This window comes from Sus scrofa, chromosome 3 (assembly GCF_054392235.1).
Source record: "Sus scrofa isolate SSC_HxYL_T2T_F1_AM1 chromosome 3, Sscrofa_HxYL_maternal_Yorkshire_Landrace_v2.0, whole genome shotgun sequence".
NCBI classification, from domain to species: domain Eukaryota; kingdom Metazoa; phylum Chordata; class Mammalia; order Artiodactyla; family Suidae; genus Sus; species Sus scrofa.
In genome coordinates, this window is record NC_139385.1 from 46,257,776 (window position 1) to 46,279,940 (window position 22,165).

The 22,165-nt window shown below is 57.2% G+C and overlaps 1 protein-coding gene and 1 long non-coding RNA gene across 14 annotated transcripts in view; both read left to right on the top strand.

Annotated features, from left to right (window-relative positions):
* Positions 1-6,668: 6,668 nt before the first annotated feature.
* On the top strand, positions 6,669-8,684 carry LOC106504252 (uncharacterized). Its single transcript, XR_002342444.2, has 2 exons — positions 6,669-6,807; positions 8,367-8,684. It is a non-coding gene; the product is annotated as an uncharacterized LOC106504252 (long non-coding RNA).
* A 2,124-nt stretch (positions 8,685-10,808) lies between these two features.
* Positions 10,809-22,165, top strand: part of PKD1 (polycystin 1, transient receptor potential channel interacting) — a 49,876-nt gene continuing 38,519 nt past the window's right edge. For 11 of the 13 annotated variants that reach the window (XR_014839411.1, XR_014839410.1, XR_014839412.1 and 8 more), the window contains exon 1: positions 10,809-11,265. Coding sequence is in view for 9 of the 13 variants with exons in the window: in XM_013987810.3 (XP_013843264.1) it covers positions 11,051-11,265 (215 nt within the window). In the remaining 4 variants the exon portion in view is untranslated. 13 annotated transcript variants of the gene reach the window in all.

The window sequence follows — 22,165 nt, forward strand, 5'->3', positions numbered from 1 at the left end:
CTTGTGAGGTGGGTGCTTCTGTGCTTTCCAGCATTCAGGTGGGACACTGAGGCCCAGAGAGGGGAAGGCAGCTGTCCAACGTCACCAGGTTGGATGTGGCAGAACCAAGATTGGTACCTGGGAGCTCTGGCTTCGGAGAGCATAAACTGTGCCCTGGCAGCATATACCCAGGGGTTCCCTGGGAATGGAGACCTATCAGAGCCCTGCCAGAGCTGAAGGGCCAACCTAGGGAGCCCTCTGGGTGCCCCTGGCCTCCCTTCCTGTCTCACTCCTCACTCCTCTGGCTCCCCACTTCTTCCAGGCCAAGGCCCAGATGTGTGCTTCGTAAGGTCTGTGGGGGACGGGTGGGCGGGGAGCTCCCACTGCCGTGGTCCTGGGGACTCCAGGTGTCTCACTCCCAAGAGGCCAACTTCAGGGTGGCTGGCTCAGGGTGTCCATTGGCCCATGCCCCAGCAGCCTAGGCAGCGGGCTCCCTCCCTCCTCCGGCCAGCTGCTGCCAGAGCATGCCCAGGGCGTGGGAACCACAGAGGCATCTGAGTGCCCCAGGATGGAGCTGCAGATGGGGCCTCCTGGGCTTGGTGGGGGGGTGCTTGTAGAGCAACCAGGAAGAGAGAAGGAGGCAGGCATTCCAGAGAGAGTGGGAAGCGGGAAGGGGAGGGGAGCCAAGAGCAGAGAAGACTTGAGCTAGCAACCTTTCAAATGAGGAGAGTGTGCAAAAACCCAGGTCTCTGGTTTCTCTTGAAACGAGGGAGTTCTGGGTGCCTGCACCACAGCACCCCTCTTGCCTTTCTCGCCTCCCAGCAGTTCTCCTAATCTTTGATCATTTTGTCTCTTGGTTCCTTTATTTGCCATCTGTCTCACCCTCTGGTATGTAAGCTCCCTGGGCACAGGAAGCAGCTTGTCTTGGTCACTGCCATATCCCTGGGCAGCCGGCTCCAGGCCTCAATAAACAGTTATTAAACTGGTGAAAGAAATAGCAGTGGGAAACCTGGGCCCCCACCGCAAGAGGATATATCCTTGCCAGCAAGGATTTCGTCTCAACATGCAGTGAAACTGAGACTAGTATGATAAGTAGCTAGAGGAAGTCTTTGTGGAGGAGGGCCATTTGCACCAGTCTTTGAAGATGGAGCAGGAGTCCAACAGGAGCGGAGACGGAGAAATGGGCCAGGTGGAGGGACTGAACACTTGCAAGCTCAGAGTGCCAGTGGGTGGGACTTCTGGGCAAAAAGGACCAAAGTGGGGTCCAGTTGCTTGGAGGAAATGGGGAGTTATTCAATTGCTAATCTAGGAGAGGCCTAGATTATAAGGGGAATTGGAATATTTTGCCTAGGAGCTTGGCAAGTGTTCAGTGAGAAGGAGGGAGCTGTGCACAGTTTCAAGCAGAGCAACAGAGAGTGGATGCTGCTATAGGAGTGCAGGGAGGGTGCAGCCTATGGACAGAGACAGTTCGAGGGGGATTGTAGCAATCCACGGGGAGGTACTGGGGACAGAGGGCGCCTCCAGGAGAGACAAAATCTGCCAGCCTGGAGATGAGGCAAGGAAGAGTCAGAGCCCACAGGGCAGAGACAGCAGCGTGCTGTGATGGATTAAAGGTGGCCAATGCTTTGCTACTCTGCCCAGTGAGGGGTACTGAGCAGGAGCTGTGAATGCTCTGACCAATAGACACAGCAGAAGTGACCCTGAGGGAGCTCCCGCTGTGGCACAGTAGGTTAAGGATCTGACTGTAGTGGCTCAGGTCAGTGCGTAGGCTTGGGTTCCCCTCCTGGCGCAGGAACCTCTGCAAGTCACGAGTGCAGCCATTAAAAAAAAAAAAAAAAGAAAGGGAGTTCCTGTCATGGTTTAGTGATAACAAACCCAACTAGTATCCATGAGGATGCAGGCTTAATCCCTGGTCTCGCTCAGTGGGTTAAGAATCTGGCATTGCCGTGAGCTGTGGTGTAGGTTGCAGAGGTGGCTCTGATCTGGCATTGCTGTGGCTGTGGTGTGGGCCGGCGGCTATGGCTCCAACTTGATCCGCAGCCTGGGAACCTCCGTATGCCTCAGTGCGACGCTAAGGACACAAAACGAAAGGAAGAGATAATCCCGTGCCTGTTTCTGGACCCAGACCTTACAGATGGGCAGCGTCATTTCTGGCTCCTGAGACACTCATTCTTGGAGCCTCCCTGCTGGTACTGCGAGAAACCCCAAGGGCCTGCTGGAGAAGCCCAGGCGGAAGGGACCCTACCTGCCAACCACGTGAGGGAGGAAGAAAGCCCTGGCCGACTGCACACAGAGCAGAGCTGAGGGCTCCCCACCGAGCCCTGCCCACACCGCACACTGCACATGAACAGACATTCGGGGATACTTGTTATGCGGCTACAGATAAGTAGAACGGGCCCGCCGCAAGGGGGACAAAGGGGGCCGGTCTGGTGGGACAGGTCAGGAGGGTGGCTTTGGCTGGACCTGGAGATGCCCAGACTCCCAACAGGCCAGGGCAGGTCCCCGAGGCAGGGCTTGGAGAAGAAGTGAGCCCTGGGGCCGAGGTGGAGCTAAGGAGAGAGGACTGGAAGGGCTCCCTCCAAGCCCTCACCCCTTCGGGCAGAGGGCTAGCCCTGCTGGGCTGGCGAGCATCTACAGGCCGCCATGTCCCAATGAAAGGATGAAAGGAACCGCCCAGGCCCCCCCGCCAGCACCCCCTGATGGTCTGGGTTCCCCATCCCCTCATGTCCCTGGCCTTCAGCCCCCACACTCTGCCTCTGACTATCCTTTTGCGGGTCTGACTCCCTTGTCCTGGAGTGATCTGTGCCATGAGTCCCTGGACATAAGAACGTGTCTGGAACTTGGCTCTGCTTGGAGCCCCCTCCTCCAGGCAGACGCCCCTGGCTGCTCCCACCCCCCCTGCGCTTGCTCTGCAGACATTCACAGGACACTCGCACTTGCTCTCCAGTGGCTCCCGGGGCCGGGCTGGGGGCCGGGGGGGTTGGGGGACAGCCCTGCCTCCGCACCAGCCTGCGAGCTTCCTGAGGACAGCGCCCATGCCCCTCTACTGCCCTCACCAAGCAGCTAGGCTGGACATCAGGGTCCTCCTCCCTCCCCAGGGGGCAGTGGTAGGGCCCTCGAAGCTTGTGCCCCTGGAGCAGCTCCCAAGAAGACAGTCCTATGAATGCAGCTATCAGTGACTTCAGGGCGAGGGACCCTGGCTGGGACGGGTGCCAGAGGGCAGAGGCCCCAGCTGGGTCCCTGGCTGGCCGGGTGGCCCCGGGTGCCTGGCGCACACTGTCTGGGCCCGCTCCCCTCTCTGGGAAAGGAGGGGGCGGAGGAGCTGATTTCTGAGGTCCCTTCCAGCTCAAACACCTTATGTTCTATGAAATCCGCGTGAACGTTGCCATGGAGATGTCACAGAGGAACTGCAGCAGCACAGAATGTGACTTCCTTTCGAGTCACCTGAGGAAGCTGCTCGTGTCAGAGAAGCCCTCCCCCCACCGCCCCCAGAAGCCTGGGTGCACAGAGCCACACCGAGGGTCCTGCTCCCAAGAGGACACCATCACCTCCCTCCCTTTCCCTCCCGTGGTCCTGAGGCCCCGCAGGGAGCGAGGGGTGGGTGTCCATCCCTGCCCGAGGGGACAAGGACCTCTGTGGGAGGGCCGGAGCCCAGGGCTCTGCCCTTGCAGTTGGGCTTGCAAGGCCTGCCCTCTGGCCCTGCTTCCCACAGCTGCTCGGGTCCTGATACCCAAGGACCCCAGGAGACCTCAGGACCCAAAAGTGTGCCCGCTGCAGAATGGAGGCCTCCCTCTTCCCCAGACCCTGCATTGAGGCCCCTGGTGGCAGGGACCCCTGGGCTTGGGCACGCAACACCCCCAGCTGCCTCACGGCTCCTGAGGGCCACGTGGGGCCTCGTGGCAGGGGAGGCACGAGTGGAAAGGAAGAAAATGAGCCCCAGGGTAACCATCACAACCACTGATGCCTGAGCACTGGCAGCCCCTGGAGCAGACCGAGGGTTTCGTGGGCGTGGCCTCTTCTTCTTTTTGCTTAATTATAAAAATGTGTTTTGCAGGCATGTCAACGACACGAAAGGAAAAGGCACGGATAAATGCCGAGGTCCAGCCCCAGCAGCCAGGGAGTGCCGAAGGAGAGGATGGGCTACAAACGGCGCGGAAAGAATTGGAGCCAACTCCTCAGCTGCATGCTGCAGATGACCCAATTTATTAAATGAAAAGCATCAGTTTTTATACCCTATTACAATCAGGATTCGTGTAAGATTTGACATTAACATTTGATTTAAAGCCCTTTTGTTCCCTCCACCTGAGATACAAAAAAAAAAAAAAAAGGTTAGTTAAAACATGTTCCTTTCAACTTTAGATTTTCCTTCAAGATCACAAAGTTTCACGCCGTATTTTTCTTAAAAGGTCAACAACAGTAGCTATTCTATTCTATATTAAGAACAAAGCTTTAATAAGTAATAAACTATGATACCTAACATTCTTTAACTAAAGGTGTATGTAGTTAACAAAATGCATGAAAGCCTTGGGCTCATGACATTCTTAAAACTACGATTTATTTGGCGCCAGCAAGCTAAGCATTTAACCTATTGTGCTGATTTACGTAAGTTCCAAACCACCAATTTCAATAGAAAGGAGTATTATACCCAAAAATTAACAAATGCCCTCACAAGGGATGAAAGTTACAGGTGACACTGTTATTTGATAAAAAAATATATCTATTATAGAAAATAGCAATTTATAGGCCAAACAACATTTTTCCCAGCCCCCAAACTTCTTTTTAAGTAAAGGGACTGAAATCATAAGTTTCCCCTGTATACTCTCACAAAATAGGTGCCATAAATTGTTACTCCAAAACAAAGGCTTTTTCCATTACATTGTTTAAATAACTTCACTCTGTTTTGGTTCAAGTGTTTTACGTACCCAGGGCAAATCTTTAGCAGTAAGAAAGCTGTGAATAGGAGATAGAAAAAGAAGGATAAACACAGAAAAATAGATTAACATATTTTTTAGGGGATATCATTTTTATTTTCCTGGAGCCGATGTCTTTCAAGGGATTGCTCTGCAATCCTTCTTCTTTCTTCAGCTTGTCTGTAGCTCTGCTAACCAGACAAGCCTCATGCAGGTGCCGACTGTGGCTTTGCTTTCTTTACTGGAGCAGCCTTATGGCTCCCAACAGATAAAGTCCTCGTTCTGCCAGATCCTGTCCTTCAGGAGTGGCCACTCTGAGGTTTGGTTGTGGCTCCTGGGTGAGTTTCCCATCACTGCTGCGACAAATTTCCACAAACTCGGTGGCACAAAGCAACTCGAGTTTCTCACTCTACTCTTGGGAGGCTGAAAGGGGGGCTAAAGTCAAGGTGGCAGCAAAGCTGATTATTTCTGGGGCCCCAGGGGGAGGCCTCTTTGGCTTCTGGGGGCCTCCAGCATTCCTTGGCTGGTGGCCGCATCATTCCAATTTCCATTTCCAGAGCCACCTGGCCTTCTCTTCTGCCACCAAATCTCCTTCTTAAAAGGACATGTGTGATTACATTTAGGGCCCTGCTGGAACAGACCAGGCTCATCCTCCCTCTCCAGGTTTGTGTGTGTGTGTGTGTGTGTGTTTTAGGGCCGCACTTGTGGCATATGGAAGTTCCCAGGCTGGGGGTCCAATCGGAGATGCAGCTGCCGGCCTATACCACAGCCACAGCCACACAGGATCTGAGCCGCGTCTGCGACCTACACCACAGCTCACGGCAACGCCGGATCCTTAACCCACTGAGAAAGGCCAGGGATCGAACCCGCAACCTCATGGTTCCTAGTCGGATTTATTAACCACTGAGTCACAACGGGAACTCCAAGATGGTTAGATTTTTAAAAATCAGCTTTATGGGGTCATAATTTATGTACATTGACTGTTACAAATTTTAAATAAATTATTTGGTAAGTTTTGACAAATACAGTTATTTAAATATCACCATACTCATGATGTAAAACCTTCTTTTTTTTTTTTTTTTTTTTTTGGTGTTTAGGGCCACACCGGAGGCCTATGGAGATTCCCAGGCTAAGGGTCGAATTGGAGCTGTAGCCACCGGCCTACACCACAGCCACAGCAACATGGAATCCGAGCTGCATCTGTGACCTACACCACAGCTCATGGCAATGCCGGATCCTTAACTCACTGAGCGAGGCCAGGGATTGAACTTGCAACCTCATGGTTCCTAGTTGGATTCATTTCTGCTGCACCACAACGAGAACTCCTAAAACATTTTTATCACTCCCCAGATCTCCTCCTGCTCCTTTGTAGGAATTCCCTCCCCCCACCTGTATCCCCTGGTGACCACTGACCTGCTTTTAGTCATTGTAAGTACGTAGATATTTAAGACACAACTCGATTAAGGTTGTTAATTGAGGGAGTTCCTGTCGTGGCTCAGCGGAAACGAATCCGACCAGTATCCATGAGGATGCAGGTTTGATCCCTGGCCTTGCTCAGTGGCTAAGGATCTGGCATTGCCATGAGCTGTGGTGTAGGTCGCAGACACGTCTCTGATCCTGTGTGGCTGTGGCTGAGGCGTAGGCCAGTGTCAACAGCTCCAATTGGACCCCTAGCCTGGGAATCTCCATATGCTGTGGGTGTGGCCTTAAAAAAAAAGAAATAGTTCTAATTGACATCCAATCGCTGTACATATTTAAAGTATGCAATTTGATAAGTGTTGACAGAACGATATACTTGTGAAGTCACCGCTGCAACATTATCTTCACTGATACCACCTCTTTCACATTTACCTTTCGATTATCTGCATGGTCAGGATGTCCAGCCCTGTCTGAGCATCCTCTGTGAACCATTCTTCAGGTGAGCATCCTTGGGCTAGGGTGGGTCTGCTGTGGGCTTGGCCCTATGATGTGGCAGTGAGCAGCTGAGAGGACCCAGAGTACCTCTAGGGGGCAGTATTTCCTAAGGCCACGTTATTGCCCAACCATTTCCCAAATCTTGCCAAAATGCTGTTACGTAAACTAGAATTTGTTAACTGTGCAATTCAAATTCCCTCTTTCTTGATTTTTTTTTTAATTGTCTACTTGGAGTTTCCGTGTGGCCCAGCCAGGTTATGGATCCGATGTCGTCACTGCAGTGGGTCGGGTCACCGCTGTGGCGCAAGATTGATCCCTGGCCCAGGGATTTCTGCATGTCCAGAGTGGGGCCAAAAAGAAAAAAAAAATTTTGTGCTTGATTTGTAAAACTCAAAGGAAGGTGTAATAAAATCTTCCACAAAGATTTTATGTATTTTATCTAATTAATATTATTTTTTTGCTTTTTACGGCTGCACCTGCAGCATATGGAGGTTCCTAGGCTAGGGGGCGAATCAGAGCTACAGCTGCCCGGCCTACACCAAAGCCACAACCACGCCAGATCCGAGCCACATCTGTGACCTACACCACAGCTTATGGCAACGCTGGATTCTTAACCCACTGAGCGAGGCCAGGGATCGAACCTGCCAGCTCATGGTTCCTACTTGGATTCATAGTTTCTGCTGCACCATGATGGGAACTCCCAATTTTATGTATTTTAACAGTTTTAGCTCTGTGTGCTGATCATCTATATATTTTTTGGCCACACCCGTGGCATATGGAAGTTCCCTGACTAAGGATTGAACCCGTGCCACAGTAGTGACAACTCAGGATCCTTCACCTACGGAGCCACCAGGGGAATTCACAAAGTTCTATTTTTGAGAAGACACTGGTTCATTATGTGTTCTACATAGATTGTGCCCCTAATTAGTGTAAAACAGTTGGACTTCTTTTCCCATTTACTGTCTTTTGCCTTAGGTTCTATTTTTTGGTATTACTACTGCCACACCACCGTCTTTGTCTTCATTTTTCTGTTTGCTTCCCGCCCTCTGGGTTATTTGTCCTAGCTGTGCCCTGGCAAATGACATTTATCTGGATTTAGCCTGCAGAATGCAGAAGTTCCCAGGCCAGGGATCAAACCTGGGCAGTGCAGCTACCCAAGCCGCAGCAGTGACAATGCCAGATCCTTAACCCACTGAGCCACCAGGAAACTTCTCGTTCTGTATTTTGATGAATATACTGATCCATTGTTTCCTTTTTTTTTTTTTTTTTTTTTTTTTTGCCACTCTCGTGGCATACAGACCTTCCCAAGCCAGGGATTGGATCAGAGCCACAGCTGCAACCTGAGCTACAGCTTTGGCAGCCCTGGGTCCTTAACCCACTCTGTTACAGTGGGAACTCCCCATTGTTTCCTTTTGTAATTCTTTCCTGGGCTGACCAGATTTTCTTGTTTCTTCCCTCCAAACTCTAATTTTCCCCTGTATTTTATGTTAATAGTTTAATTATTTTTATTAAAAATTTTTAATTATCGTTACTAATAAAAGCCTTTAAATTTATGTTTTAAAGGAATGAAATACCGGCATTTTTAACAACATGGATGGATCTAGAAATTATCATGCGAAGTGAAGTCAGCCATGCAATGAGACACCAACATCCAATGCTTTCACTGACATGTGGAATCTGAAAAAAGGACAGACTGAACTTCTTGGCAGAACAGATGCTGACTCACAGACATTGAAAAACTTATGATCTCCAGAGGAGACAGTTTGGGGGGTGGGGGGATGTGCTTGGGGTGTGGGATGGAAATCCGGTGAAATCGGATTGTTATGATCATTATACAACTAGAGATGTGTAAATTTGAGTAATAAAAAATAAAAACATAAATTAATATTTTATCAAGAATTAGGAATGCCCTGGTGGCTAGGTGGGTTAAGGATCTGGCATGGTCACTGCTGAGGCTCAGGTTGCTGCTGTCGTGCTGGTTCCATCCCCGGCCTGGGAATTCCCACACGCCGTGGGTGTGCCTGAAAAAGAGAGAATTAAACATTTCTCCAGCATCCCCCTCCCTGCATCAAACAGGATCTTTGCCACATTTTATTTCCTCTGACTCACCGTGGGAATTGTTGAAATAGCCCAGAATTTCATTTCTAGATATGTTATTTTCTTCTTCTTTTAAAATTTTTATTATTTTTTGCCCATCTCCAAAGCATGTGGAAGTTCCCGGGCCAGGAATCAAATGCCCACCACAGCAGCGATTAGAGCCACAGCAGTGACAATGCTGGATCCTTAACCCATTGAGCAAGGCCAGGGATCGAACTTGCATTCTGATGGATACCAGTCAGATTCATTACCCCTGAGCCACGACAGAAACTCCTAAGCACATCTTTTCTAGGGATTCCCTCATGGCTCAGAGGGTTAAGGATCTGGTGTAGTCACTGCTGTGGCTCTGGTTACAGCTGTGGCACAGGTCTGATCCATGGTCCAGGAACTTCTGCATGCCACACGAGAGGCAAAAAAAAATAAATAAATAAATAAAAATAAAAAATCTTTTCTATTTCAGAAATCCCTTCTAAAACAATTGCATTTATCAACCATACCTCAATAAAACTTTAAAAAATGAAAAAAGGGGAATTCCTGTGTGGCTCAGTGGTGATGAATCCAACCAGTATCCATGAGGATGCAGGTTTGATCCCTAGCCTTGCTCAGTGAGTTAAGGATCAGGCATTGCCGTGAGCTGTTGTGTAGGCTGGCAGCTGCAGCTCTAATTCAACCCCCAGCCTGGGAACTTCTATATGCTGCACGTGTGGCCCTCAAAAGAAAAAACAAAAGGAAAAAACTTGCATTTTAGTTGATTAATCTGTTTTGCTCATTTGGCATCACTGTTTATTATGGGTCCATCTTCACTCATCTTGAGACCTTGGATCTCATCAGTTTATTATCTGGAATTAAAAGCTTGGGTTTGCCCCTTCCTTACCTGTTGTGTGATCTGTCAAATTTCATTTTTTCCCTTTTTTTTTTTTTTGTCTTTTTAAAGTCACATCTGGGGCCTATGGAGATTCCCACGCTAGGGGTCAAATCAGAGCTGCAGCTGTCGGCCTCCACCACAGCTCACAGCAACGCTAGATCCTTAACCCAATGAGTGAGGCCAGGGGTCGAACCCAGGTCCTCATGGATAATAGTCAGATTTGTTTCTGCTGAGCCACAGTGGGAACTCCCAAACCTTCCCCCCCCCCGCTTAATAAACGGATTTCTATAATATGTGGTTCTTTATGTCTGGCATCTAGGATGTTTTCAGAGTTCGTCCATGTTATTCAGCTTGAATTCTTAGCACCACGTGCGTTAGTTCCCTAATTACATCCTGGGCGCAAAAGCTCCCTGGGCAGAGCCGCAGCACTGAGGAACTTGCGCCATGGAAAGAGGGGGCAAACTGCCCTGGTGGTGGGAGGTCCCAAGCACCCAGGTGCGCAGAACTCAGCTTCTTGCCCAGGGGCTGGCGAATGGCCGGCCGAACGCTGCCCTTCACCTGCCCAGGTGAGGCCCACCTTGTGCTTCACCTCCGTGCCAGGGAGAACCAGCTGTCATACTTCGCCGACGTTCTGGCAATTCCCTGAGAGGGCGCGATGCGCATTTATTGAGTGCCTACTGTGTGCCAGGAGCTCGGCAATCCGAGGTGGTGGAGAGGGACATAGGCGCTGGGAGTGGATGAGCGCTCGTAGAGGGCACTGGAGGTTCCGGCTGGTGTTTTCAGTGTTGTGACTGCTTGGGCTCTGAGGTCTGGGAGGCGCGGACGCCGCGGGCGGAGGGGAAGGGCACCGAGCGAGGGCCCTCGCTGTCGAGCCTGCAGCTGGATGCGAAGGGCGGAGCTCCTGATGCCCCGCCCCGGCCGCGCGGATGGCCCCTTCGCAGAGCGAAGGGCGGACCCTCCTGATGCCCCGCCCCGGCCGCGCCCGGCTCTGCCGCACGGGGGGCGGGGCCTAAGAGCGTCCCGCCCCCCGCGCCGCGCCGGGAGAAGGAGGAGCCGGCCGCCAGCCCGCACTGCAGCGCCAGCGCGCTAGCGGGCCGCGGAGGACTCGGAGCCGGGACGGAGAACCGAGCAGGCGTCGCGCAGGCAGACAGGCCGCAGCTGCTGCCGTATCCCGCCCCGCGCCCAGCCATGCCTTGCGCGGGCTGCGCCTGAGCCGCGGTCGCCGGGGCCAGGCGGGCTCGGGGCCTCGGGACCGGTCCGGGGCCATGCTTGCGCTGTCCTGACGATGCCGCCCGCCGCGCCCGCCCGCCTGGCGCTCGCCCTGGGCCTGGGCCTGTGGCTCGGGGCGCTGGCGGGGGTCCCCGGGCGCGGCTGCGGACCGTGCGCCCCTCCCTGCCTCTGCGGCCCGGCGCCCGGCGCCGCCTGCCGCGTCAACTGCTCTGGCCTCGGACTGCGGACCCTCGGGCCCGCGCTGCGCATCCCCGCGGACGCCACCGCGCTGTGAGTAACCCGCCGCCCTGCGACGCTGGTGAGGCGGTTGCCATGGCGCCCGGCTTGCGCTAGGACTCGCGGCCGCCGGGGCCTGCCGGGGCTCGGGGCGCCTTCACCCTCCCGGGAGAGGCCGCACGGGCAGGCCGCCGGCCTGGCGGGCCTCGCAGGGCGTGGGCGCGTCCCCAGCCTGCAGAAGGGGAAACGGAGTGCGGGCCAGGCCTCTCCCAGGGCGAGGCTCCAGCGCAGTGAGGTCGGCCCGACTAAATAAGGAAAACCTGGGACCGCAGCCGGCTCTCAGCCCGCCTGGCCTCAGCCAGAGGGAAACAGAAACATCCCAGATTCTGTGCGGGCGGAGACTTCTCACTCGGTGGGACTCCGCTAATGCGAACTGACTGAGGGCCTTTGGCATCGTGTGGGCGCAGGGCGGGAAGGTCCCGGCAAGGGACCACGAGCACTTCAACGCTGCTCAGAGCCTAATAGGATGCAGCTTGGCTTGGAGGGATACCCAGCACTTGGGAGCCCTGGAGAAGGACGCTAGGAGATGGAGAAGTCTGTGTGGACGGCAGGGAAGGCTCTCCGGAAGAGGTGGACAAGGGTTCGATGGATGTTTGAGAATTGGTTTGATACTTAAGGAAACTGGGTTTAGGTGACGGGAGGAGGGAACCATGTGTGCAAAGGCCTGGAGGGGTGTAAAATGCTGACACACCATTAGCAGACTTGCATTTTGGAAGAAATAATAACAGGAAGTCTTTATGGAGAGCTTGTCTCCAGCCCTGGCCTGTGCCAAACTCTTTTGAACCATCAGCTTTTTTTTTTTTTTTTTTTTTTTTTTGGTCTTTTTAGGGCCGCACCCGCGACATATGGAAGTTCCCAGGCTAGGGGTGGAATCAGAACTGTAGCTGCTGGCCTACACCACTGCCACAGCAATGCCAGATCCGAGCCTCATCTGGGACCTACAACCACAGCTCACGGCAACTCGGGATCCTTAACCCACTGAGCGAGACCAGGGATTGAACCCCTGTCCTCGTGGATACGAATGAGATTCGTTAACCACTGAACCACAAGGGGAACTCCTGTGAACCGTCATGCTTAACCCTCTGGAGGTACAGCAAAGATGCCCCTTTTGCAGGGGAAAAAACAGGCCAGAGGTGATGGCGATATGATTTGCACAAGCACAAGTAACAGCCAGTACATGGCAGAGGCAGCATTTGACTGTTAGGAGCTCAGGGTTGGCTTGCAAAGGGTGCAGGTGACTGAGATTTGCAGACATTTGTCCCCAGAGATGGGGACTGGCTCAGGACCTGCTGGTCCACATCCTTGTGGCCTTTTTTTTTTTTTTTTTTTTTTTGCTTTTTCAGGGCTGCTTGTGTGGCATATGGAAGTTCCCCAGCTGGGGGTCACGTTGGAGCAGTAGCCACCAGCCTATATCACAGCCACAGCAAGGCCAGATCAGAACTGCGTCTGCGACCTACACCACAGCTCACGGCAACGCCGGATCCTTAACCCACTGAGCAAGGTCAGGGGTCGAACCTGCATCCTCCTGGTTTCTATTTGGGTTCATTACTGCTGAGCCACAGCCGGAACTCGCACATCCCTGTGGCCTTGTTTGGGTACTTCCAGACACCTAAGCCAGGACTCCATCGCTCCCTGGCTGCTGGAATTCCTTGGGGTGCGTGTAACATCCCCAGGCTTCTTAAACCTGGGATTTGGTTTTGTGCTGTCCCTTCGGTGACTCTGGTGTGTGGCTGCCTTTTATTGGTGGTGGTGGCGGGGGGGGACCCTTGTGGTCAGTGTTCAGACGAGTTTGGATGTTGAGGGGCTGGAACCGGGTGGGCGCTTCTGGATGGTGTGTCCTTGAGGCTTTGTTGGGGGGTAGAACAGCTTCTCCAGGGGTGGCGGATGGCCATCATGGGGCCACCCTGGGCCTGTGGTCTTGCTCCCCGACAACTGAAGTGTTTGCCGTCCTGGTTGACTCCTGCCTGCAGCTGGTACCGCAGAATTGCTTTGGGCGCACCCCCCACCCTTTGTTTCTCGACGCCGTTACCTCTGGCTGATGGGCTGGGAGCCGCTGTGGGGGGCAGGGAGCAGGCTCCTGCTCCTTCTGGTTGTTCCGGCTTCCCCATCACTGGCGCCATGCAGACCTCCAGGAACCGTCCGGAAAATAAACTGGTGGGTTGGCCAGGACCCTGCAGCAGCTTGCGGACTTGCGGGCTCAGCCGTGGAGCCTGAGCCTGTGTGCCTTGCGTGTGTCCCCTTAGGCTCTGGTCTTGGCTGTTGGGAGTCTGGGGGCTGGTGGCTGGCCGGAGCTGGCGGGGTTGCCCGCCCTGCAGCACGTGGTGAGGGACCCTGTGAGGCAGGTGGATCGGGAGTGGAGGAGACTCCACCGTCTTGACCCGGAGGCTGCTCTGGGAGATTTCTGCAGGGCTGGGTGCAAGGACCCCATGGGAAGCTGGGACCTCGGATGCAGATGTTAAGACTCCCAGGTCCCCCAGGCCACCCTCTGTGCTCTGCCCTGCCATTCTGCCTGTCAACCCTTCAAGCCCCACCCTCAGGGAGAGGGAGATGGGTGGGTCTTGGCTTCTTCAAGGGAGACTCCGGGTCAGGTTGTACACATCCAGGGGCCCCAGAAGCCCTGCCTTAGGGGTGTCTCCAGCAGCTTCCTCTGGGGGGCTCAGGCCTGGCTGCTCTGTCATCAGCATCCTACAGCCATCTGAGACTCCTTGGCCAGCCTGCGGGGCGGCAGGACAGCTGTGTTCAGACCCGGGTGGGAAGTCAGTGGCTGGCTGGTGCGGGGTCCCTGGCTCCCAGGGCCTCAGCGTGCAGGATGGCCCAGGGTTCTGAGGCCCCAGGCTCTCTTGAGTTAGCTGAAGCAGCTGGAGGTGGCAGCCTGGGAAAAATGACATCACTCAGTCATAGGTTGCTGCTCTCCTATTTTTAAAGCGTTATCATGGACAGTTTGAATAAATACAGAAGTTGACAGAATAGCATGGTGAACCTTCTGACCCACTGCCCTGCAGCCTGTCCTGCCCCTCCACTCCCCCTTCCCATTGTTGAAGCAGATGCCAGGCAGCCTCCCCTTTAATCTGTGAGCATTTTGGAATGTAGGGTGACACCATGGTCACACCAAAAACAATATGCAATTCCCTGATCTGATGCATATCCAGTGTGCTCAATTTTTTGGTTGTCTCAGTTTTTTTTTAATAGTTTGAATTAGGATCCAAATAAGGAGTTCCCGTCGTGGCGCAGTGGTTAACGAATCCGACTAGGAACCATGAGGTTGCGGGTTCGATCCCTGGCCTTGTTCAGTGGGTTGACGATCCGGCATTGCCGTGAGCTGTGGTGTAGGTTGCAGACGCGGCTCGGATCCCGCGTTGCTGTGGCTCTGGTGTAGGCCGGTGGCTACAGCTCCAATTGGACCCCTAGCCTGGGAACCTCCACATGCCATGGGAGCGGCCCAAGAAATAGCAAAAAGACAAAAAAAAAAAAAAAAAAAAAAAAAAAGGATCCAAATAAAGTCCACACCGTGGCACTGCAGTTAGGTGATTTCTTTAAATCTCTGTGGCAGAGTTCCTACAGTGGGTTAAGGATCTGGTGTAGGTCGCAGCTGTGGCTTGGATTCAGTTCCTTGGCCGGGAACTTTTGTATGTTGCAAATGTGGCCATTAAAAAAAAAACACCAAAAACTCCCTGGAAGCATGGGCTTTCTTTCCATCTCTGTTCCATTTTTGTTGTTTGTTTTTGTCTTTTAGGGCTGCACCCGTGCCATGTGGAGGTTCCCAGGCTAGGGGTTGAATCAGAGCTGTAGCCACCAGCCTATGCCACAGCCACAGCAACTCCAGATCCGAGCCGGGTCTGCGACCTACACCACAGCTCACGGCCATGCCGGATCCTTAATCCACTGAGTGAGGCCAGGGATTGAACCCGCAACCTCATGGATGCCAGTCAGATTTGTGTCCGCTGTGCCACGACGGGAACTCCTCCACCTCTGTTTCCTCCTCTGCAATTTGTTAAAGGAACCTGGGCGTGGGGTTGTGTCTCTGTGTGTCTCCTCCCTGGTGTCATCCAGTGTGTCCCTCTGTCCTCACGTTACTCCTGGGCCAGCACAGAGCCCGAATGCCCATCACTGTGGAGGTCTGGGTATGGCAGCGCTGCTGCAGGTGTGCAGGCTTTGGGCCGAGCCCCTCTCAGCCGACGTGCACTGCTGACTTTGCCTGGGGCCCTCAGTGGACCCCATACTGTCTCGGGAATGTTAGGGTCCAGGACTAGGCTCAGAGCAGAGACCTGGTAGGGCCTTGGTTCGCTGATTAAAATACTGGGACTTGAGGGTCTTCTGCTGGCCAGGAGCATTCAGAGCCCTGCCCTTCCTCGCCTGTGCCGCTAGGTGATAGAGCGGGGGACTCTGGGAGACTCAGTCCCCAGTGTTGGCACAGGACATGGATGTGAGGGAAGGTGGGCATCAGGAAGGGGAGCCTTGGGCTGGCGTGGCCTGGCATGTGTGTAACCTGCTGGACTGCAGGTGCCATGTCCATTGCTGCCTTGAGGGCTGGCAGGGCAGCAGAAGCTCCTGTCTGTGGGCCGTCGCCAGAAGGAGGGCCCGGCTCCCGAGCTCCTGGTCCCCAAGGAGGCCATATCACAGCGGAGCCAGTGTTCAACCAAAGACACAGATGATGGGGCGGGGGCACTTCGGAGGGGCTCCTTGGAAGGACCCCCAAGGCATGTGACATTGAAGCCAAGACTCAGTGCTTGCACAGAAGTCATCCAGGGTCTGGGAGAGAGTGTCCCAGATAGAGGGGACAGCCTAGCAGAGCCTCCAAGGCTCCCGGGGATGGAGGGGTGAGGGCAGGGCCTCCGTCAAAAGAGCAGGTGGGGGCGGCACGGATGGATCCAGGAGGGAAGTGTCATGATTGGCATCTTCTAGAGAGAACACTAGCTGCTGTGTGGAGACAGTGGGTCTGAGGGGGCCCTGGGTGTCCTGCGTGCCCAGCTGGTCTCACCCTCGCGTGCCCTGAGCTGCTTCTGCGGGCTGGCACTCGGAGTGCCGATGGTAAATGCACGCATGATTTCAGTTTCCTGTAAGACCCAGAAGGCAGGCTTGTCGGGACGGTGGCACACGCCGCCCTCCGTGCGCAGTCCCTGGGCGGGGCAGGCAGGGGACAGGGAGGCTTCAGCTTCAGCCGGAACACTTGGGGACCTGAAGGGACCCACCCAAGTGCATTCCCAGTGCCAGTGACCCCCCCCCTTCCCCCGGGAGCAGTGAGGACGCCACCATCGGGAGGCAACCCTGCAGAATGACTGCATTCCCAGTGCCAGTGACCCCCGGGAGCAGTGAGGACGTCACTGTCCGGAGGGTGGGGAGGTCTGTGCTCAGCATCCGTCTGATGAGCGCATGTAGCTAGAAGACCTCAGACCCCTTGCGACTCCGGCCTGAAAGGTGGGCACAGGATCTGATCAGGCAGGTCTTCAAAGGAGAGGCGGAGCCCACGCGCCCGCACCGAGGGGCTGCCGGGGTGTCTAGCTCTCGGGGAACCGCAAGTGGGAAGTACCGCGAGGTTCCATTTCCCACCCACTGGGGTGGCTGCCCGCAGGAAGACAGGTCGCAAGGCGGGGACAGGGTGTGGGGACGCTGGGGTCCACGTCCGCCGCCGGTGGGCTCGAACCGGGCGGCCCCAAGACGCACTGAAGGGAGAGTCTCTGCAGGGCGCAGCCAGTCCGCTCCCAGGCGACACCCGAGGGAAAGGAGACCTTCGGCCGCGCGAAAACATGTGTACCCAGGGTTGTGGCAGCGTCGTGCGCCGCCCCCACGAGGTAGGATCGACTCAGGCGTCTTTGGAGAGATGAACGGGAAATGGAATGTGGTCTCTCCGTGGAAGGGTGCTCAGCCGGGCGTGAAAAGGAGTGAGGTACTGCCATGCGCGCCCACGCGGATGCACCCTGAAAGCGTGTTGGGTGAAAGGAGCCAGGCAGCGAGGCCGCCCGTGGCAAGGCTGCACGCACAGGGAGTGTCAGGGAGCCGGCCGGTGGCGGCTGGAGCTGTGGGACGGAGGCCAAGGACTGTGGGCTTTCTGTGTGGGGAGCTCCCTGTGGATCAGCAGGTTAAGCGCTGGCGTTGTCCCTGCTGTGGCGTGGGGTCTGATCCCTGGCCTGGGAATGTCCACGTGCTGCAGGCACGCGTTGAGAAAAGGTTCTGCGGTCAGGGGCAGGGGTTGCACAGCCTTGAGAAGATAGCAGACCCTCTGGACGGTGTGCTTGAGAGGGCGACCTTCACCATATGTCAATCAAAACACGAATCTCTGGAGACCGTGCCCGCCCACCCCGCCTTCTCCTCCCGGTCACCAGGTAGGTGCTTGTCCCTCTGCTCAGCCCTTTATCTCCTGATGCATCTCCAAGATGCATCGGGGTTGGAACCCCACGTGGTTCCATTTTATAGACCAGGAAACTGAGGCTCCCAGAGGATGAGTCACTCCCCAGGGTGACGTGCTGGTAAGTGGTGCCCGAGGGGTGCTTTCACCCGCGTACACTGTGGCACATCTCTCAGGGTGCTCAGGGCCTGGGGTGCGTGCAGCACCACCGAGCAGCTTTAGGAGCAGACCATGCGGGTGGGCACTGGACTCGGCCCTCCGCTCCCCAGCCCTTCCCACCAGCTCCCTCCTCGACATCCCCTGGGCTGTAGATGCTCGGGTCCTGGTTCCATGAGGGAGGCACGGATCACAGGCCTCGGGGACTCAGGTTCTGGGTCAGACCCGGCTCACGTCCCGGCTCCTCCACTTCCTGAGTGACCTTGGCTGAGTCCCTCAGCCTCTCTGAGCTTCTGTTGCCTCACCTGCAGTGTGAGCACCGTGAGAGGGTGCAGCTGATGTGATGGTGGGGCTGCAGGGGGGAGGGTGTACGGTGTACTCGCAGAGCTCGGCTGATGGTGGCCCCAAGAATCATCACTGTTGCCACAGTGGCCTCTTGTCATGTTCTCAGAGCCTATTGTTTCTGGCCGCCAGGAGTCGGGCCCCTAGGACCTGCCCTGCCACATAGCAGACAGGACACAAACACGTGGACAGAGGCACCCCTGAACCGGTGTGCATGTGCTGGTTGCTCAGACCAACGCTGCAGCACGGGGGAGAAGCCCCGATCAGCCTGGAGCAGGCGGGCTTCTACACAGCCCTCAGCACCCAGCCTGCACGTTTCGCTCGAGTTTGAAACCTCGTTTTGATGCTTTCCGGCGTGGACGTGTAACCCAGTGGGGTCGGGAGGTGTAAACCAAGCACTGGGAGCTCTGGGGACACCTTGTTCTGTGGCTCAAGATGCGGGGGCACTGTCGGGAACCCGCGGGCACTCAAGCCCCGCTGCCAGCCTCAGGCACACACCCTCGGTGCATGCCCGCAGGTGTGCCAGTGCGCAAACTCAGTTCCCCTCCCTGGTTCTCCATGCTCGTGCTGTGGGGCCCCCTCCAGGCCCAGGTTCCTGTCGTCGGGGGCTCCTCTCCAGCTGCTCCACGGTCCTGGCACCTGGGACCACTGGCTGGGTGGCGATGCCACCGCCCTCGCCCCCATGCGGGGTCTCTCTGCTGCTCCGGTGGGCTGTGGGGACCCAGGCTCCTGAGGGGGACCCGGCTGAGGTTTGGTTTCAAGTGAGGAAGCGTTTTGGACGAGATGCAGGTTTTCCATTCCGGAACAGTCTGCGGCGTACAGCGCCCGCAGCGGGAACCCAGCTGGGCCCAACCCGCCGCACTGGAATGAAAACAGCCCGCATCTGCTGTTGCGCCTGCCCAGGGTGGCGGCAGCTCTGGGCCCGGCCCCTCTTCGCTGGACTGCAGCCGCTGCCTGCAGCCTCGCTGCCCAACGAGTGCAGCTGGAAAATGCGCTCACGTCCTTCCTTCCCGGAACGCCTTGTTCTTTACGGCTTGGCAGTCGGCTTCGGCGAGGGGCCCGGAGGTGCCCGGCCGCCCGTGCCAGGGAGGGGGCTGCGTCTGGGGGCCCTGGTGGGCAGGGCTCTTTCTCCCTCTGCGGCACCCTGCAGCTCGGGCCTGACAGAACAGGTCCCCGTCTTGGCAGCCCCCGTGCCCTGAAGGCCTGGAGCTCACTTGGGATCCTGTGGGGCCACCCTGGCGAGGGCTCTGTCCTGAGGCCGGGTGGAAGCCAGCTTTTCCTCTGGCTGAGGCTGGGAACAAGGCCAGTGCTCCAGGCAAGGCTAGTAGCACCAGGGTCTCCAGATCCCAGGCCTCTAAACTGTGCTGTGTCTACACTGGCCGTGCCCAGCAGCCCACGGGGGACGGGCTTGCCGGCCACGCTGGACCAGTGCTTCTGTACTGAAGTGCTGGAGGCCATGCGCCAGCCAGGCCAGGATGGGAGCCCCGGCTGCCTTCCTCTTCCATCTTCAGACTGTGGGGGAGCGACCGAGGGGTTGCGGGGGGCGACTTCGTGGGCCTCAGCATTCCCTGGCTGGCGTGATGATGGGCCAGAGGGCAGAGGGACGTCCCTGGGTACAGGCCCCTTACCCTCTTGTCCTGAAGGATGGCCCCAGATCCCCTGCTGCAGGTGGAGGGGTGAGCTGGGGCTCGCCTGGTGGCGGGGGGGCTCCTTCCCAGCCCCTCGTCTCCCCGGTCGCATCAGTGCCCTGGGGGCTGCCTCTGGGTTGGCTGGTCCGGGAAGGCCCCCAGGGGGCTGAGCGTACCTCCCCGCCGTCCCTCCCTGTCACAGTCTGATTCCTGGATGTTCCCACGCCAGATGCCTGTGTCCCATCCTGGTGACAGCTCAGTTGTGGGAGCCCCATCACACGGCCTGGGAGGCACAGGCCCCCCTGTTCCGACCCCGGGACCAGGCGCGGGGGCCCTTCCCCTGCCCTCTCACCGGCTCCCTGGGCCGGGTTTGGAGCCGAGGGGTGGGGGGCTCCAGCCTGGCCCTCGCGCGCCCCTCCCAGTGCCTGCCCCCGCCCCCCCTTCGCGCACCCTCTCCGCATGTTTTTCTTCAGATCAGCTCTCTCTGAAAACTTGAATTCATTAATTTAAACATCATTTCCGGCCCTGGAAGCCAACCTCGCGCACCATAAATAGAAGGAATGAAGGCAGGGTGAGGTTGCTAGACTCAGGCTGACCCCAGAGGAACTGTTGTGGTGGTGTCCCCTGGTGACGCCTGGGGGCCGAGGGCGGGGGGATTGGGGGCGTCTGGGCCCCCGGGCCTGGCGTGTGGCCTCTGTCCCTTCTGCGTGGACCTGGCTCCTGAGGGCACGTGTCGGGGGTCCCCTTGCTGGGCTGCGGGGAACCAGTTTCCCCAGAGAGGAGAGCGGGGGAGCGGGGAGGAGCTGTGTGTCCTGTCCTGCTAGAGGGAGGAGGCGGCTGCTGGCACGGGCACAGCAGTTACGTAACATCTGCAGCAGCCCCTCTGGAGCCCCGCAAGCCCTGTTTCCAGCGTGGCGGCCAGCGCCGGGCGGGGTGCTGGGCCGGGGCCTGGCGCTCCCTCCGCTGTTGAGTACACGCGTCTGGAATGCGCACATGTTTCCTCGGGGGCTCCGCTGGCCCCCGGACGCCTGGCATCGGGACTGGGGAGCAGGCACCCGGGCCACTCCCCCCACCCCTGGCGGAGGAGGAAACTGAGGCTGCTCGGGCTGCAGGGCGGGGTCCCGGCCTGCGCGGGGCCTCGGGGAGGCCACTGCCCTAGAAGCCGCCCCTCGGCCTCCCTCCGCCCTCCCCCCCCCCCCCCCGCACTCCTGTCCCGCTCACCTTTCCCTACCAGCCCCTTCCCATCCGCCCCCAGCCCTGAGACTCCCTCCCCTGCCCTCTGCAAGACCTGGGGTGGGAGCCGGGGGCGAGCCCTGTGTGCAGAGGCTGGGGGGAGCAGCACAGCCCATCGGATGGGGGGGCGGCAGCACCTCAGCTGGACCCTCCAGCCTGATGGCAGAAGCAGGGACCCCCTCCCTCCACCCCCAGCCCCTGCTTGGAGCAGGAAAGATCAGCCAGGAGGACACTCCCCTGGGAGGCTGGTGCCCCTCCCCATGAGGACGGCTGGTCAGGCAGGCAGGGGTGTCGGGACGGCCCCAGTGTGCGGGACAGTGGGCTCCCCAGGGACTGCTGGGGCGCCGAGCCGGGGGGGTGGGGGGAAGGAAGGCCTGGCTCACTCGCTGCCCCCCACCCCCGGCTCAGGAGACGGGACAGCCCAGGAATGCGGACGCCCCCTTCTCAGTGCAGTACTTCAGGCAGTCGGGGGCCAGCTTCCCAGCCTGGTTCCTCGTGCCCAGGGAGGTGACACGTGTCCTGTGCTGTCGTGGGTATGCCTGTTCCTGGGTGGACTGTGTAGTCCCCAGGTCACCTCTCCCCCTGAGCTGGCCTGATCCCTCCAGACTTGGGAACTTGCAAGTGGCTGGCTTGGGCCTGGGAAGAGCCTGGGAGCATCCAGATGGCCCAGGGGGTGGACCCTGCTTGGCCCAGGACCTCTGGGGTCTAGCCAGACCCCCGCCTCTCTTCCCAGTGGGCACAGGCACTGTGGTGCCGGGCCAGCCTCTGCCTCGGCTCCTGGGTACTTTAGGTGGCTCTCTGGGTCTGCTGGGATGCCGAGTGTGGGGGCAGGGCATCAGACTGAGATGGTGTCACCTGGGGCTGCAGAGCCGTCCCGAGGGGCCGCAGGGCTGGGGGCCCCGGCCGCCTTGGCATGGCCGCAGCAGAGGCCCACGTGGAAAAGCGGCTGTTCCAGGCTGAGGGGCATGGAGAGGACCCCCCCCCCCCGCCGACCGGCGCCCACCTCAGCGTCCTCTCTGCCCCATCCCTCCCAGTCCACACCATTTCCATGGCGCCCTGGGCAGGCCGGGGCTGGGGCCTGCTTTTCGGGCCGAGTCCCCTGGTCCTTTCCGTATTTTCTCTGCACCGTGAGCCTCGGCCAGGCCTGGCCCGGGTGAGTCCTGGGGGGAACGGGGTCGCCAAGGCCTGTAGC